General features: G+C 38.6%; 1 protein-coding gene across 4 annotated transcripts in view; it reads left to right on the top strand.

Annotated features, from left to right (window-relative positions):
• Positions 1-5943: 5943 nt before the first annotated feature.
• The window catches only part of Apolpp (retinoid- and fatty-acid binding glycoprotein apolipophorin), a 28104-nt gene continuing 15930 nt past the window's right edge, over positions 5944-18117 (top strand). For 2 of the 4 annotated variants that reach the window (XM_076769452.1, XM_076769449.1), the window contains exons 1-4: positions 5944-6126; positions 17322-17348; positions 17424-17608; positions 17864-18046. In XM_076769452.1, coding sequence (XP_076625567.1) covers positions 6051-6126; positions 17322-17348; positions 17424-17608; positions 17864-18046 — 471 coding nt within the window. In that variant the 5' untranslated portion in view covers positions 5944-6050. The remainder of the gene's footprint in view (positions 6127-17321; positions 17349-17423; positions 17609-17863; positions 18047-18117) is intronic. The other 2 variants (XM_076769450.1, XM_076769448.1) reach the window with 1 other exon arrangement.

Below are 18117 nucleotides of genomic sequence, written 5' to 3'. Positions count from 1 at the left end.
AAATCGCCGTGAAGTTATATAAATTCCTTATCGTCGAGCGATTCGACAAAATGCTCGAATTTATTTCTTATATCATACTTCGATGAAAATTCAATGGAAGCAGCTGGTCGCGATGTGTGCGAGCCACCAGCGGTACCGACGGCTCGCGTAGCCTGCTTAGAACTGATAACACCGTGACCGTTGCTCCGTGAAAAAATAAAAATATTGGAGTCGAGAGTCCAGCGAAGCCAATCATTCGTTCGTTTGCTTCGCCGTGCCAACAGGGAATTCATTACGGCTCTTCGTAATCGTAATCGGGCGTTGAAATTGACCTTAACATTCGGGAACAAAAATAAATTATCGTGTTATACGCATTCTACTCGTCGCGGGGATAAAAAGTTGTGAAGGAACCACGTGTCGGAGACAGACGGTTTCCTCGTAAAAGATTGCCAAAGTTTCGACCAATCGCGGTGTGAGGCCCCTGGACGCACGGTGCTTCCCCCACTCCGTCTACGATCGCTACATATGTCATACTGGGCCATAGGTAGTCGGTCCTCGCGAGGCTTCCCCCCACTTTGCAGCATTTATGGACTGCGCGCGCATACGAGGCAACTAACGTAACCTTTATCTTAATTTGCGGAAATATAACGCAAAATATAAGGCTTCGACGCTACATTTACGGACATCGACAGTGCACATTAACGATAATATCTTTTTCTGATGAAATATATTGTTTTATGCAGATTCGAAGTACGAATCGCGAATGAAAAGCATTCGTTTGTATTTCAGTCGAATCGAATTATTCAATTCCGAAGGTGATCGATCCCCGCAACGAGTCTTCGACGGCATGTCGTTTCTGTTCGCCTCTTTGCGGATTTCCGTGGCAGGCAGCTTGTCCCGAGATCAAAGCCAGCCTGAACGTATCGTTGAAAATCGTGTTGCGGATCCTCTGTTCGTGTTTTCAAGGGGATCACAAACAAACAACCGCCCTGACCCTTTGTACCTTTGATTACTTGCCGGTAGACGGGCTTCAATGCAGTTATCCTTGTGTCAAGTTTAAAGGGCGAAAGAAAATGGGAGCGGTCGTGTTTGAGGACGATGAGACCGTTGATAACCTGCGTTACCCGTTCGGATGCAGAGTAACAATTTCGAGGAGCGTAACGAGGGTTTTCGAGGTGTCCGAAAACAAAGCTTTGTCGATGCCACGGAATTATTTATGACGATAATCCTATTTACATGCGATCGAATTTATTTAATAAAAATGGTAGACTCTGGAGGAATTAAAAAACGAAATTGAAAATTTTACAAATTGTAGATTTCACTGTTTTCGTTGGTCAATTCGTATCAATTCTAGTCGTCCATATCCGCGGGGAAGGTTAATCAACCAATGTAGATAGTGTCGCGATATAGCGTCCGGGTTAAATTTATTTAGGCAGACAGTAGTTCGTAGAAAATCTGTTGTCAAGCGATCCGAGACTTTCGAAGACTTTCTAATATTGAGTTTTGCTTCCGTTCGACGGGTCTTGACATTGATAAGGAGACTCGGAGGTTCTTCGAAATCTCGTTTACAAAGAAAACGATAAACAGCTTGGTTTTCCTGTCACGAATTTGTACGTCGCGAGACAAAATAGAAGATAAACGCAACTTTGACCTATGAAAAATAATATTTCCGCTCGGTCTGACGATATTCAAAAATGCGCTTACACCGCTTAATCTCCGAAATCATTGAAGACGCGTCTACCATTTGCAAACACCGATCGGCGACGACAGATTATTCGATGTCAATATTATGTTTATCGATTGTTAGTGCAAACGAGTGTCATACGCATAATCGAAACAATATTCTGGATGTCGGAGATGCTCGAGTGCGTCACAAACTGTGGCATACAATCCATTTCCGTTAGGGACCCCTATCCGGCTGCCGGAATATGTTAATAACGCGTCGTCCAGGCAAAAGCATGCACAGATTATACACAGTGTCATTTTCGAGAGGGCCGACGTTGCACGAATTTAAACACGGTGATTGGTAATTGGTGGTAATTGTGGTGGGCCACGAAGGCTTCGAACCCTTTGTAAACAAAGTAACGGTAAATTAATGATTACACTATTGATGATAGGATAGAATAATGGTAACACGTTGCTCATTTAGGATAAATGTCAAGAACAAAGGAACCACTTTCCAGCGGGCGCAGAACGTCCCACGCAAATGGACCAAACGATCATGAAGACTACTACGGTCCTTGAAAATATGTTTTTAATACCATTCTACTTAGAACCACAAAATGTACTATATTTAAAAACTTGATATTTCCATTTTACAAATTGAAACATTTTTCCAGCTGTCCTTCGGGACGCCATCTTTGAAAGTTCAAACTTTGAATTGAAATATCTTCCAAACCAATAGTTTGTTTGCACAAACACCTCCATACATTTTTGTAGAATACAAAAGACTGCACCGACTGGCGTGCTTGAGAGATTGTATTTCTATTTTACAAACTGAGATATTTTTCTAGCTCGAGACGCCATGTTTGGAAGTCCAAACTTTGACTTGAAATATCTTCCAAACCAATAGTTTGTTTGCACAAACACCTCCATACATTTTTGTAGAGTACAGAAGACTGCATCGACTGGCGTGTTTAAAAGATTGTATATTTGCATTTTGCAAAAAGTGCAACTGCACTCTGCACGCATGCATACGAATGCATAATACTAACATTGAATCGTAGAGTATCTTGAACCATTTAATTTCGCAGCGGCTCGAGAATACACGTTATCGTGGTGTGTTTGCGTGTTAAAGTCCGTGTTACTTTCCACACAGTCGCCGCGACAGTAAACTGATGATTAATCCGCTGGTCGACAATTTTCCATTCAAATCTCTATCTGTCTCTTCGAATTATCTTCGAGGGAGGAGGGACGTGTTTACGCGTCCAACTTCGTGCGCTTCGTCAATACTGCACCCGTGTAATCTTGTTTTGTATAAGATCAAATACACGCGACAGATTTTGAGTTGTTTTGCGCGGAGTGCACGCTGCGCGGTTTAAATTCCAATTAAACGAGAAAAATTTGTCGAAAGAGACCCGAGTCGATTAGGGACGACTCGACGAATTCGATATTTTTCTAACAAACATTTCTCTCGGTTGCAACGACATACAACAAAGGTAGAGCTAAAATTTTTAATTACCTTTGGTATAACAATTCGTTAACTACAAACTTTCCTGTTGCAAGAAAGTAGTTATAAAATGATGTATATTAATTGGAACTTTTATCCCACCCGATTTTTGTTGAAACGGAGAAAAATCTATAATTGAAAAAGTTAGCTTGTAGCAGTATTAATACTAATAAGTGGAAAATTAAATTTATTTTTTTATTTTTGACTCGGATCACTCTGATAATTACCGGCTCACATTGTTTAACCCGGTTTTTATCGATTCACCGTTCGCTGCAACGCAATTACTATTGGCAGCCGCATCCTTTCCTCGAAGGGAAAACGAAGAACGAAAATTGTTAAGAGACTTTGGCAAATTGGTTGACGTCGACCTATGTAAAAAAGTTCACGTTCCAGCGGACCTTTAGCTAAGTGATACGGCGTTCATTCTAACAATTGTTCCATCCAGTTGAATGCAATTACGCTGAAACAGTAAGCTTCGGCGGGGAAATTGCTCGATGCTATAGTCACTCTACCCAGTTACTATTACATTGCAAAAATGGAAATTCGTATAATAATTAATATTATTACTTATCAGTATCGTTATTTCGTTATTATTATTACTTATACTCGCTTAAGAATATTCAGTTCAGCGTTGACATTATATTTTTTTGGTAAAGAATTTTTTTCTCAAAAATGCCTAGGATTTTTGGGGTATGTCTATTCACCAAAAGTGATTATAATTGACCCCTGCGACTGAAAATAATTTTTTTAGAACGATTTGAAATCTTTTAATTTTGCCGAAATATTTTTCCACCCCCTGTCGATTTTTCTGTATGTTATGCAGTGTCTGTGTTAGAACGTTTCGATCTCGTTCGTAAAAATCTCCCGTGAATGCACACCGATACAAAAAATCTCGTTCCATGATGATCGTGGTATGAAATTTTAGTTTTTCGAAGTCTTTTTCAACCCGTTTCTGCATTGTCTCCCCTCCCCGAAATCACTCGAAGCAATTATTTTTTAAAATTGTTGCAATGTTGGAGAATAATTTACAAAATATCTAAAATGTGAAAGAATAAATTGCTGAAAAATTGCTATACTATTCTTTGTTCAATTTCTTTTCCATTATTTTGACATTTTTAATAACAAATATATTATGTACGCAATTTTCAAAAATCCTAAAATGTAATTCTCAGATATTCTAACATATTTGAATTAAAAAAACACTGGATATGTTAGGAACAAGTTAATAATTGTTATTATTAAGACTACAGATTTCATTGCAAACGCAATATTAGTGACAAAAATAGGCGTGACGGTAAAAATAAGTGTATCTCTTGTTGACGAAGATAGGTTGAGTGCTTTTGTATGTAATTTCTCGTAAAATAAACTACAAGTTCAAATAACTCCACAAAACCACTGAAAAATCAATCTTATCGCCGTCCAAGTTGGCATTCCTTAATACGGTCGAAGTTATGGCACAACGTGCGTGTGACGTATGATTCTGCGAGACCTGACAAGAATTTCAATCTCTATTCGGTACAGAGTTCAAGCATTTCCGTTAACAGAAAATAGAAAATGTTTGCGTGCAATTTTAAAAAATCAACGTCGAAGCGTTTTCAATTTAATTTGATTTTCAAACTCAATCTCACAAATTCGCTTGTGTCAATAATTTATAAAATAATTATAAATGACAAAAATGTTTACAGTTGCTATTTAATAAAAAAGAGTATCCTCCATTTAATAATAGCACAAGCACATTAACCTAACTCAAAGGATAGCTATCTTTCATATCAATTTGTACAACAAATATGTCCTGTATTCAAGAAAAAAGGAAAAAAATTAAGCTTCAGCAAGCAGAAAATTAAGTTCTGAGATTGTTTGGATTAATTATTAAGGCAGCAAATCCTTCCCCAGGGGCCACTAACTTAGCAAATTTATCTTATCGATTTAAATTTAATTAGTAATTTATGTGCAAATATATTCTTCATCTATACCATCTAACACTTAAGCTATAAATATGTTTCCCGTTCGATATAAAAATTAATCAAATTATCGAAGCATAAAACTTCATCCGCCAGAGACACCTGGACCAATCCTCCAACACCTTTTATACCAATTCAAATTTAATCAATACTTTAAACGACAAACAGAATTCAGCTAAAAAAGCATGTTCCATTGCTCGACATATCTGCTCTAACTTCGATATAGTTGCTCTAACTTCGCCTGCTCTAATCACAATATAGTTGCTCTAACTTCACCTGTTCATTAAACCTGCTCTAACCCAAAGGAGTCCAAGGTGTCTTTCATATAATCTAATCAAAGATTAAATAAAAATACTAGTAAATTCTCTATCGTCAACAAAGCATGAAATTCCATCCCCACGAGTCATTCGTGCCAATGCTCGAGACACCTGGTCTAACCAAAACGAGACCACCGATAACTCTTCACCCTCAACCTCTAAAACGCTCGCGGCGAAGGCCAACGTTCTCGAAACGGTGGACGAGGAAATGAACGGGCAACGAATGACGAATGATCGGGGCATGACGAACAACAACCAGACGTCGCGAGTACGGTACAAAGGGTCTAATCTCATGTCTCGGATTCGAATGAACGTTCAAGGATCCGGACACGAACTTGTGACGAACGTTCTCCGTCCCGTCGTTTGTTTCCTTGTGCAGTACTGCTCCCGGGGTCTGGTTATCTCAGTGTCAGAGCGATGAGTACATACGAACCGTATGCCAATGTCCAGCAACCATGGGGGACTCTGATGACGCGCAGAAGGGGGGGGGCCCACGAGAGCATAAAAGCACGGACGAAGAAAAGCATCGGTGCTTTTGTGGTGTTCTCCCGCGGCCGCATCGTGTCCACGGCTGATATTGTGTGAAAGTGCTACAAGTCCGAGACTTCTGTCTACGAGGACGTCATGGGGCATCCACCTCGACTCCCGGGGACGGTCCTTGCCTGCCTCTTCCTCCTGTTCGCGGGTGCCGCATCGGCCGGTAAGCAGTCGAGGATTATTTCGTTATTTTTCTCAGGGCGACGATGAGGGTGTAACTATAGTCAGGACTCTCGGGGAATAGAGTTTGGACGTGCTTTGGGGGCGAAGATCAGGTTCACCTTGGGGGAGGGGAATATTTCAGAACGGATTAGACAGAATCTTTTTCCAACAGAGAATTTTTTCAAGTTTTTTTTAGAGAATATTTTTTTAGTGTTTTAAAGTGAGATTAGATTAGCTTCTATGGGTGACTTGGACCTCCCTTTAATTTTGGAACTGGTTCGTTTCGGTTGGTGACTAATCGAGAAGTTGTTACACGTTTCACTAGAAAAACAATTGTGTTCGCGAGTGATAAATAGGGTTAATTTTCCCCACTGGAAATTGGATTTTCTAGAAAAGGATTAGTCGAAGTGCTATGTACTTTCCTCGTATGGAAATGTGTTTCACGGGCTCGCGAAGAGGAATAAAAACTTTCTCCAACGCGAAACAATACGGGGGGGAAAATACCAGAAACTATAATACACTTAAAAAGTTTTTAATTCGGTTTTAAACTCTTTTCCATTATTAAATGATCAATTACAAATATTGAAAAAAAAGTGGTCATCGAGAAATAGAGCAAAGTCTAAACCTGAGATCCAAAGAGAAAGAAAAGGCTTTTTTCGAGCGGGGGGAAAAAATTCTACAAATAGCATATTCCGTTGTGAAAGTAGTGTCTGTCAAATAACGGAATTAGGAGAAAATTGCTTTCGTTGGAAAAAGATTCGAAGCCTGCGGTGGTAAAAAATGGACGAGCGTTTTTCTTTGCCATAAAAATGGCTGTTGGTGCGTCGAAGAATCGAGAGAGGAATTATACGTCTTCCTTAACGAAACTTTCAGGGCTTTCGCGAGCTCCGAAGGGAAGGAACAAACGGCCCTCCACTCTTCTGTCGTGAAAGTTCCTCCTTGAGAAGGAAAATTAGAGAGAGAATGATATACTTTTTTTCCAGAAGCATCCTCGAGGGATTTATTGGTAGTCGGAGGAGACTAACGCGACCTTCTGTCGCGAAAATAATTTTTCTGCGAACGAACCGAACGACGGACGATATTTAATTGTTCTTCTTCGAAAAAATATTAAGGAATTTTATCGATGGTGGATTGCACTAATTATCGCTTCGTCTTTGTCGCGAGAATCGCTCGTTTTACGAGAGTATTAGGCGAAAAGAACGATACACCATTCTCGGAAGAGAGTTCGTCGTAGGGACGAGTAAATAGCGCTCCTTTTTTTTATTGCGCACCTTTCAGAGGAAATTGGTGGTTTTTCTTTTACTCGAGAAAACGTATCCTTCTATGAGGGAAAAAGCTGCCGAAAATTGGGCGTTTCTTTCTCCAAAGAAACTAGGCTTTCGCCAATATTATAATAAAAAATCGAATCTTTATTAATTACTCGTGGGGCTGGGGGCAAATTTCGTGGGATTAACAAATTTCTGGGCCCTGAATATTTTAGGAAATTTCTCTTCTTTTCTCTGAAGCACTTTTGTTGTTAATCGACAATTAAAAAATTGTTTTAGATATTGAAGTTACTCGAGGGAAAATATATAAATTGTAGAACACGTTTTGGAAGCACACTGAATTTTCTGTCACGGATAAAACACCTCCAAGGACATTTTTCTACCTTTCCATTATCTAACTTGCGAAATGATTCGCGAAAAGTCACGTAACTCTTTTATCCGTGTCGAACATTAACGATATTTGCAGAGTTCTCCGCCTTTCCTCTAACATATGTTGTCGGAAGGGATTAATAGAATTTTAAAGAACCTAAGGAACGCTCGATTCCCCTGAAACTTCTTTAATCATACTTATCTCGAGAGTGCTCGTTATCAAATGAACCCCGACGACTTTAGAATAAGTAATGACATCGTTAATCCATTATTTTAATCAGAGATTATTGAAACTTGCATCTTGCTTCTAAACAATACGTACGTTAAAAATATTACTATAATCGTATCAATTAATTTTTAAAATTTCAATAAAGCTTCGAACTTTGGTCCAACCCCGATTTAACATCAAATTCAAAATTATTCAATGAGAAAAACCTCGAACTTTTCCTAGAAATATAAAGCAACCATTTTCTGTAAATAGCTTGATAAGAAAGGTTGTCGGACACTATCGCAACTTTCCAAATTTACATTAACTTACATAACCTAAATCCACACCAAAACGAATAGCTATCTTATCACGAAGTGTTGTATATTTATAATTTTTATATAAAATAATCTTCGTTACATCCAGCGACTGTTGTGATAAAAAATGATTTAATGTAAATGAATATCAAATATTGGCAAGCGCAAATATATCGTCGATTAGAATTTATTTGCAAACTCCTCTGCATTCCAATATGGCGAACGATTCGACCCGGCGCATCGACGAATACAAAAATTATTTTATCGATATGGAACTCGTTTCTGAGAGCGCAAAACACACAAAACGAAATATGTGTATCAATCTTCTGGATTCAATTTACATGGGAAACCCATTGGCAGTCTACAATGGGGCGTAAACTACCCTACGCAGCAACAAATTCTCATTCAAGTTTGTTCAGGCTGTCTCGACGTACGTGCGCCTCTAAAATGCATGGAACTACCCCTTTGGAGTCTCGGAGGAATTCTGTGTGGACCAAGTAAATAAGTTCCACCCCCGCAGATACGTATCCAGCATAAAAGTTTTCGTACACTGTGAATGGTGACGCGGTATCGACTTCGCCGAAGAAATATACCTATTTCTGGCCGTGCTGTATAAACGTCTAAACGGATTCGATAGATTATCCTTCCCTTTAATGTCAACTTTTAGATTAACGCTTTGAACTTTCACACACAGTTGCTTTTACGAAAGTAAATTAACAAAATATTTAACACGAGGTTACACAAGAACTGCTATTCTCTTTGACGACTACTTTTATAGCAACTTAGCTCTAACAACTATTTTTGTTTCTGCTCTAATTGTCCATTTTGCTGACTATTATAGTATTACCTCAGTGCATACTATTTGCCCATTCTGGCGTCTATTTTTACTATACTATAATACCAACTCTATGACTATTTTTATAGCACTTTAATACCTGACTATTTGCTCTAAATACTATATTTATTTCTACTCTAATCTCCATTATAATGACTCTAGTCTCTTCTTTAAATGAAAAAAATAATGGCCTGTCCATTTTCACATTCCGATAAAAACGTGAATTTATTCTCGGAGGTGTATTTATTTCTCGCTGCGTGAACGAAACAATTCAACGGGTTCGATGGATTATCGTTGCGAATTTTTTGATTAACGCCTCAGCGATAGACTGTAAGTGAGATTCACTCTGTTCTCCGTGTCATAAGGTTATTAGTTATGTCAAGGATAAGGCGATTAACGCGACAGACTGATGTCGAAATCAGAGATTAATTTTGTAAGAATAAATTAGCAGAAATTTTGGTTACGGGAGAAATGTTTACGAAATGTCTCCCCTACGACTGATAACAGAGAGAACAACTACAATATTGTTGATATATCATTCTTTTCAATGTGTTACATAATTCTTTCCTACTATAATACCAATTCTATGTCTGTGTTGACAACTGCGTTTATAGCAATTTAGAGTCCACTGACTTCTTACTCTAACTACTATTTTCGTTACTGTTTCAATCTATAATCTAATGACTATTGTTGTGTTTACCAGTGACTACTTCTTGTTCGTGCTCACCTTTATTTTTAGTATTCTGTAATGTCAACTACATAACTATTTTAGCGACTACTTTTATAGGACTATAGTATCTATCAGTTCCCTGCTCTAACGACTATCTTTTTCACATATCTTCGAAATGTTTTTCATTCAATAGAGTTGAAAATAATACACCGATAAATATTAAATAACTACGAGTAGACATTCGAGTAACTGGTGTAATGTAAATATCGAGGGCCACGTAACGATGATGTCTGAAGTAAATGTGATAGCTGTTCGGTGTGTACGATTATCTTTGACCTCCGTACACTCGTGACTTTTTCACTTTGCGAACAGCTATCATTAAGATCGCATCTGAACTTTGAAGCTACACTGCGCTCTCACTTCGAAGCAATATATAATAAATGTAAATAAGTGAATATATAATCGTAATATTTCAATTTTTGAATAAAACTTCTCACAGCCAGGCAGGAGAAGAAATTTCTGTAGAGTAATAAGCAGAAAAACTTTACCGGAAAGAAAGGGAAAATATTTATCTCGCAAGTTTCGAATGAATTTTACAAAGTTCCATCTCGAAAATGAAGTACCACGGAAAAATAGGTCAAGACTCTAAGGATGCGTCTGCTTAGGTCCGCGTTAGATCGAAGTTGAGAATCCCTTGAGAACTAGAAATAGGAAATCTTCCGAAAATTCCCTAGCTATAGCAATAACTTTGACTTAATTAAATACCTAAGTCATTGACAGATACTAGGGCTGCAGGGAGCAACTTTCAACCCCCTTCCAATGATCGAAAGAAATTCTATTATCTCTATAAATCTGTACAGCTCTATCTTCTGCTCTAATGTCTATTCTAATAACTATTGTCGCATTAATATAGCAACTACTCCCTATCCACTCTAACGATTACTTGTAGTATAGTTGTATGACGAATCTGTGACTATTCTTATGAGTACTTTTAACTATCTTTTTCTCTGCTTCGACGTCTACTATAGTATTTGATAATTAATAAGTACCTGACAAGTGAAAGGTGAAATAAAATAAGTACGTGTATTATTTTCTTCTTCTACGAAATTAGAAATTAGGCTACATTCGTCATTAAACGGTTCGATGCTTGTCTACAGAAGCGTGAGACAATGCGACGTGATCAATGATCTAGAAGACTTCCTCCGCTTTGCATGGTTCTATTGTCGACCGAGTTAGATGGACGATGATGGGCAATGATAACCCGCGAGTTCTTTGAATCATTATCAATGCTTACTCGCCGTCATTGTTGTCCCATTTCCGCACGCGGGACAATGTTTAAAGTTCATTATGCGGTCGTTTACGACGGTGTAACTTTTCGACAGCAATTTTTAAGCAATAATCCTTTGGTATTTGGGCCATTAAAATTAGGCTTTTCCTGAATTGAAAATTCCTGATCGAAGAAATTGTTTTCAATAACTTTCGAAAATTTGAACGTGAAAAAATTATACACGATTCAAGGTCCAAGATTGCACGGCATATTCACTTAATCAGAATTTAAGTTTCCTCCAAGGTATAATCGCGGAAAATTGGAGGAGAGATCACTTTCGAACTAATTTAGATAAAATCGCTGCCAAGGCGGGGCGTAATTTGTATTACGATACAGTGGAGAACGTCCAAAAATGAGTAAAAACTGGGGAATCAATTTTTTTATACGAAACTTACTTTCCGAGGAAATTGAGTTTAAAATCTGTTGTATACAGGGTGTTCGGCCACCCCTGGAAAAAATTTTAATGGGAGATTCTAGAGGCCAAAATAAGACGAAAATCAAGAATACCAATTTGTTGATGGAGGCTTTGTTAAAAAATTATTAATGCTTAAAGTTCCATCCGTACTGAATTTTTTTCTAGAAAATGGGTAGGATTTCGGGGGTATGTCTATTCACCAAAAATTATTGTAATTGACCCCCGCAACCGAAAATAATTTTTCCAAAACGATTTGAAATTTTTTTTTTCCACCAAAAAATTTCACACCTTCTCGAATTTTTTTCTCGAATGTGAGTAGGATTTCGAAGGTATATTTAATGACCAAAAATGATTGTAATTGACCCCCGTAAACGAAAATAATTTTTTTAGAACGATTTGAAATTTTTTAATTTAATTTTGTTAATAACTTTTTAATGAAGTCTCAGTCAAGAAATTGTTATTCTTTTTTAAATTTTTCCCAGAGGTGGCCGAACACCCTGTATACTCGTCCTTTGCCTAGGTGTCTCAGTAGTTCTCCACTGCAATACTTTCATGGAAAACTTCAACTATTCTTTATCCATTATTAAAAATATTTACCTAGATAATAATGTTGATTTATTGGACTATTAATAGATGTTATTAAAATGCGTCACAATTGGCAAGTTTCCCCATGTCAATTCTATAAATTTATCGCCCCCTGCAAACGTAGAAAATATTTCTTATCGCGTGTAGGGGGCAGATACGAGAATAAGGAACGACTTCACGAACAATTCTATCCAAGTTAACAGAAACTGCTGGGAAACGTTTCTGTTACATTAAAGCGACTCATTTGTAAAGTCAATTTTCAATAATTCTTCTTCAGTGGAAGTTAGGTTCCAAGTAAAAATACAAAAATTCCCAAGTGTTAAAATTAAATAGTTTGAAAACAACTATGTCCTCACTTTCATTAACCCTCTATACATACGAGTAACTTCAAAGCGACTCCAATGGTCTTACATATAATTCACTGTACTACTAATGTCATCGGTGTAAGAAAGTAAGACAAATAAGAAAATAGAGACGATATTTTCATCAGTTTTTGAAAACAACAACTCGTAAGACTATTTTGGACTACACAGGTATAGTTGGTTTCGATATTTTTGAGAGCACTTTGTATTGAATGTTTTCAGAAGCCCAAGAAAAATAGAAAATGGTGAACGATCGGACAGTCTGCTCGTGACAACCTGGCCTGATAGGCAGTTCACCTACCTATAGGCCAGAGTGCATGGTCAGCGCTGATTGGTTCTATGATTGAAGCGTGTCTCGGCAACAAGTGTCAGGACCCCTGTCCAGGCACTTGATGCCAGAACTACAAGTGTCAAGTGGGCAATCACAATCAGAGACGAACAAAATTTGATTCGAGTATTAGATGACAAATACAAACACCACGCAGTAATTTCATTTCACAACATTTACATTATTTTATAAATATATTATTTTATATCGTTATAATAATAGTACGGATGCATCGGTGAGGTTCTGCCGAGAAAAATGAGTACGAACACGACGGTACTCGGATTATTTTGAATCGTGCGTAAATCAAAAAGGTTCAAAATTTCGAAAATACGAACACTTTTGAACATGGTCGAGTTTGGACTCGTTTTCATCGGGAGAACCTCGCCAGTCCATCGATACTGCTATTATAAAGATAGAGTGAACAATGTAGAAATTGTAATTTCTGTAATCGAATGATTCATCGTGACACGTGCGGTCATTGTTGATAGAATCAGATCCCGTTAAAGAAAATAGGCTGTATAAATATACAGATAATATAAATTTATAATATGTTTTACCTAGAATTATTTATTCCCATTGCATCAAGGAACTTCTTGATTTCGTAAATTTTCCAACGAGATTTTTGTTCATCTATTACATACTGTATGTGTCACAAGCAAAAAGATACGTAGGAAAGTTCTGCTGTTATTAAAATTGAATAACCAAAGAGACGACTATACCGACCTTCTTCTCTGAATGGGCTGAAGAAACACTAGGTAGTTAAATATTAACACGGGACAAAGAGCTCCTACGGGGAATATAGATTAAGATCTACGAGACATGGAATTGAGCGGTTTCAAGGATCTGCTGATGGAATAACACCATCAGATATCCTAAATCTTGACGATACGTCTAATTTCAAAACAATAAAGAAAAACAATAACTAAGAACTATTTTAGAAGATAATATAAATCTCATTAGACTAATTAGACTCTAATTTTGATCCTGTTCCATGTAGTCCTTCGTAAAAAAAAAAATTCTAGAGAACCTTCGATTTTCGACCCAAAATGCCAATGTGTCCCCTTAGCTTTGCCTCGCGATCTAACCAACTTTAGCTTAAATGACCATAATTCCAGTAACGAAGACACATTGCACGGAATGGTTAATTTATGCATGTATCGTGCATGTGCAGGCACATAAGCGCCTGGAACGAGGTCTATATCATTGAAATGATTACAGGTCCCCCCTGTTCAACCGGACATTTGGTAAATTGATCTAACGTCCCTACTTCCCAATAAAATAGATCAGATACGATACCCCGCTCTTTGAGGACGCGTGTGCGTGCGTATTTCGTAGTTTCATGTTTCTTCTATCGGCGGAGAAATTTTGGAGACATTCCATTTGTGATAGTTCTCCGATATGAGGTTGTCAGACGACTCCTAGAAGCAGAAATGTTACTATAACAAAGGAATTGGTACAGTATTAGAGTTCAAATACCCATATAGCAGGCGAAGTAGTACTCAGCTAGAGCAGAAATGTCGATATAGCAAACTAATTGGTACAGTATTAGAGTTCGAGTACTTATATAGCAGGTGAATTAGTACTCAGCTAGAGTAGGTCAATGTAACAAGCAAATTAGTACTCAGCTAGAGTAGAAATGTCGATATAGCAGATGAATTAAATCTGCTATAGCTCGATTGTCGATACAGTTTATGAATTGATATCCTGTTGATGTTTGACTGTTTATACAGAAATTGGTGATACGAATTGCTACTTTGCTCCAGATTTAAACAAATGCAACGAGGTTTAAGGACTTCGAAATAGTAGTGAAATACTAAGTTATCTGATCGTTATTTTCAACGGGGGAAAGGCGATACAGAAATAATCGCGCGAGGAATTTCCAAGTACTTCGTGAAAGTCTGAGGTTTCAAACAGCCGGAGACTATGGAACGCCTGAAATTTTCATGTGCAATTTCCCATGTCGATTAGGCGCGCCCACGCGGAAGAACAAATCTCTGATAATCGGATAATGGAAGTGCCGAGAAACTACAATTGCGGTCGACCGATTAATCTGGCATCCCGTGGCAAAGTCCTTTGGAACTCCGTTGCTCGATAGAAACGCGACAGTACCTCCCCAGTTCTTTCAATGAGCTTCCAATTCCCTGAAATTGAATTGATTCCGCCACCGGCGAAAATCGTGCTCGTCAGAATTTAATTTTTGCCCCGGGCAAAAATATATAAAAATTACGTTTCGACGATGCTCTTCGAAAATTTTATTTTGAACCTATTCGACGCGTCCCCGTTCGAAGGACACGCGGGAAAACAATTTTCCTGCAAACAGTCTCTTATAAGGCACGTTGCAACGTTCGAGAACAAAATTTTTGTATGGAAAATAATCGAAAATTTCTTAAAAAATAAAAAATATTGTTGCAAGGCTTAGGAAAGATGCTCGTCTAGAAGACTGTATAAAATGCCTCTAAAGTCTGTGATAGGTGTTACTGTACAAACTAATACTCCACATAAGAGAAAATCTTTGAACCCTTTTCTGGTCCATAGTTTTTGATACAGAGGAACTGGTTCGCTGTACGACGGTATTAATATCAATTCTCTGCGACCAGAGTACTCTATCTCGGCTAAATCCAATCTGGATTCAGTAAAAGGGAAAAATGGCGGGACGATACGTGACAGGAAACGCGCACAAGTCCAGACGACTTTTTATTGTAATTTATCATGACCTTTCTCACAAAAGACTCCGCGGACGTTGCGTTGCTCGCCTCATGGAACGTTAAAAGCATTCCGGTTTCAAAAGATCGTTGGAAAATCGCTTGTATTACGACAAATTGCTACAAACTTTGCGGAGAAACGTTCAGTTTCCTTTTCATGCCTTGTGCTAAGTACACGGTAACGAGCGTTCATATTCCTCGCCAGTGAAAACACGGGATTTTTTATGGATCGTAAAGAACTTCGAAAACTTTCAAAAGTCTTGCAAGTTTAACGGAATGATCTAAAATTTTCCAACAGCGAACAGCACAACGGAGACTGTCCGTTTTGCAACTAAGGACAAATTTTTTTTAACGATCGGTCGACCGGTGTCGGGCAAACTTTATTCTTGAACAACGAATAAAAATGTTAAAATACCATTAACGAATATTACTAATAATTTTTTAAACGTTCGTTGCAATTTCTTCTGTACGAATTTTGCGTCCGAGTGGTTGGTAGCCAGCCGACTAAAAATAAACATTTCAAGATCGAGGGTCAGCGAAGTCAACGATTATCGCGTTATCGACACAACCTTACTACGAAGTTCAGCATCCCTGCACAAATATGCCTTTTTTCATAACTAATCAACGCCGCCCGTAAAAATGTTATCGATTAAATAAACGAGTCAATAAGATTTTTTATCGATTCCTTTTCTTCTCTTTGCCAGTGCATATCGTGCACAGCGGGGACGTAAATCATCAATCGCGTGCAATAATAATCGCGGTTACCAGACGACTAATCAACAGAAAACAAAAATTCATTTTCTTTTATCCGTCGTTTTAGCAAGAGTGCCGTTTCAAACGTAACCTAAGCGAAGAGGTGGAAGAACATTTAAAGTTATGGGAACAAAAGAACTATAAATAAATGATGTAGCAAATAGGGATAGAGACACCTCAATAAAAGAGGATAAAAAAGAAGCAGACGCTGAAAGACGTTTACTGGACTTCCAATAACGGCTTATTTTTCTCGAATGGCGGCACATCAAAGCGGTGGGAATTGATTGGGAACTTCGCGCGTCTGCGTTGCCAGCGTGCCAAAATATTTCATCGCCGACAAAAAGCGTGAAACAGATTCGGAATTTCGCACGTGCGATTGCCTGGGGGAGTCGCCAACGCACGCCAAACGTTTTTATGTTACCAATTTATCAGGCCTGATCGAAGGCAGTCGGGGTTTCGCGTCACGTTTCGGAAATCCTTCGACAGCACGGAAAGTTTGATTGCCCTTAGTACAGGGAGAGTAGAAAAAAAGGCAATCGATAGATGGTCGTAACCGGGCGGACGATTAATACGTAGCGTGATTAATTTTAGGGACTTGCAAGCGATACCGGGCAGCCTTTATTGTCTACGTTGCTGGCGGCTGCCGTACGATTATCGTGGTTATTATGTTGTTACGCGTTATTGGCATGATTATCTTGGTTATTATGCTGTTACACATTATAATGCGCCAGCGGGCCGTGTTTATACAACCGTCGAAACAAATCTCGATGGAGTACCTATTGGTCCCCCTTAATGACCGACTCAAATGGCCGATTTAAAGCCTGGACTGAACTCATTCAACGCGACTCTCCGACTTTATTGACCGTAAATGGTTACCGAAATTGACGACGGACGGTACAGTAATGAAATAAATAAGAGCAATTAAAATGGATGCCAATAATGGGAGGCAGCAATAACAACCGGAGTCGTCACTCTTCTATTGTTGCTACGTTTGGTTATGTCGTAGTCCTACTAGATACTGATTTGATCGCTTTACTAATAGGTGATTTTTCTGTCGTTGCAGGAAAATGTTCGATCGCCTGCCATGGAAGTGAGTATTCGATCTCAAGTATTCGCTGATTTTAAAACTGTTGTCTAACAATGTGTCTTCCTTCGCGAATTGCAGTGCCCACAAAGAATGCGTATCAGGAAGGACACACGTACACATATAATTTGGAAGGAGCGTCGGTGACAAACGTCACCGACGCTCAAGGTACAGCGTCTCTCAAAGTGTCAGCCACCGTTGAGTTGTCCGCTAAATCAGACTGCCTCTATCAGCTGCGGCTGAAGAACGTTCAGTTAAATGGAGCGGTAATTTTCTGCTTATTAACGAGACTTCGAAACTGCCAGACAAAGGATTTAGAGCCAGGGGAAGAAAAGGGCATATTCCGTCGATAAAGTAACTCCACCTTATCAACAGAGTGACCTGCCTTATCGACAAACTGATTTTCTTTATCGACATAGTGTCCTTTGCGGTTCAGAACCTCCTTAACGATCCTGCGTCTGACTCGAAACCATACGGTGTAGTTACTGCGAATGTTACTAACCGTTAATCATATTTTTTAGCCTCCATCGACGCCAGACGTTGAGCAATATGCAATCCAGTTCGGATATCACAACGGGCTCGTCGATCCTTACGTCTGCGCCGAGTCTGGTGACTCCCAAGCTTCGCTTAACCTCAAGAGAGCTGTCATCTCTCTGTTTCAATCGTCTGCTCTGACGAAAAGCGGCACGACGACTCGCGACGAGGTTCGTTTATCGAAACAAGGAAACTGTTGACTCACCAAATCGATCCATCAATTCCTCATCTTCCTACGAAC

Source organism: Colletes latitarsis, chromosome 7, assembly GCF_051014445.1.
Source record: "Colletes latitarsis isolate SP2378_abdomen chromosome 7, iyColLati1, whole genome shotgun sequence".
Classification (NCBI taxonomy): domain Eukaryota; kingdom Metazoa; phylum Arthropoda; class Insecta; order Hymenoptera; family Colletidae; genus Colletes; species Colletes latitarsis.
This window is presented reverse-complemented; position numbering and strand designations above follow the sequence as displayed.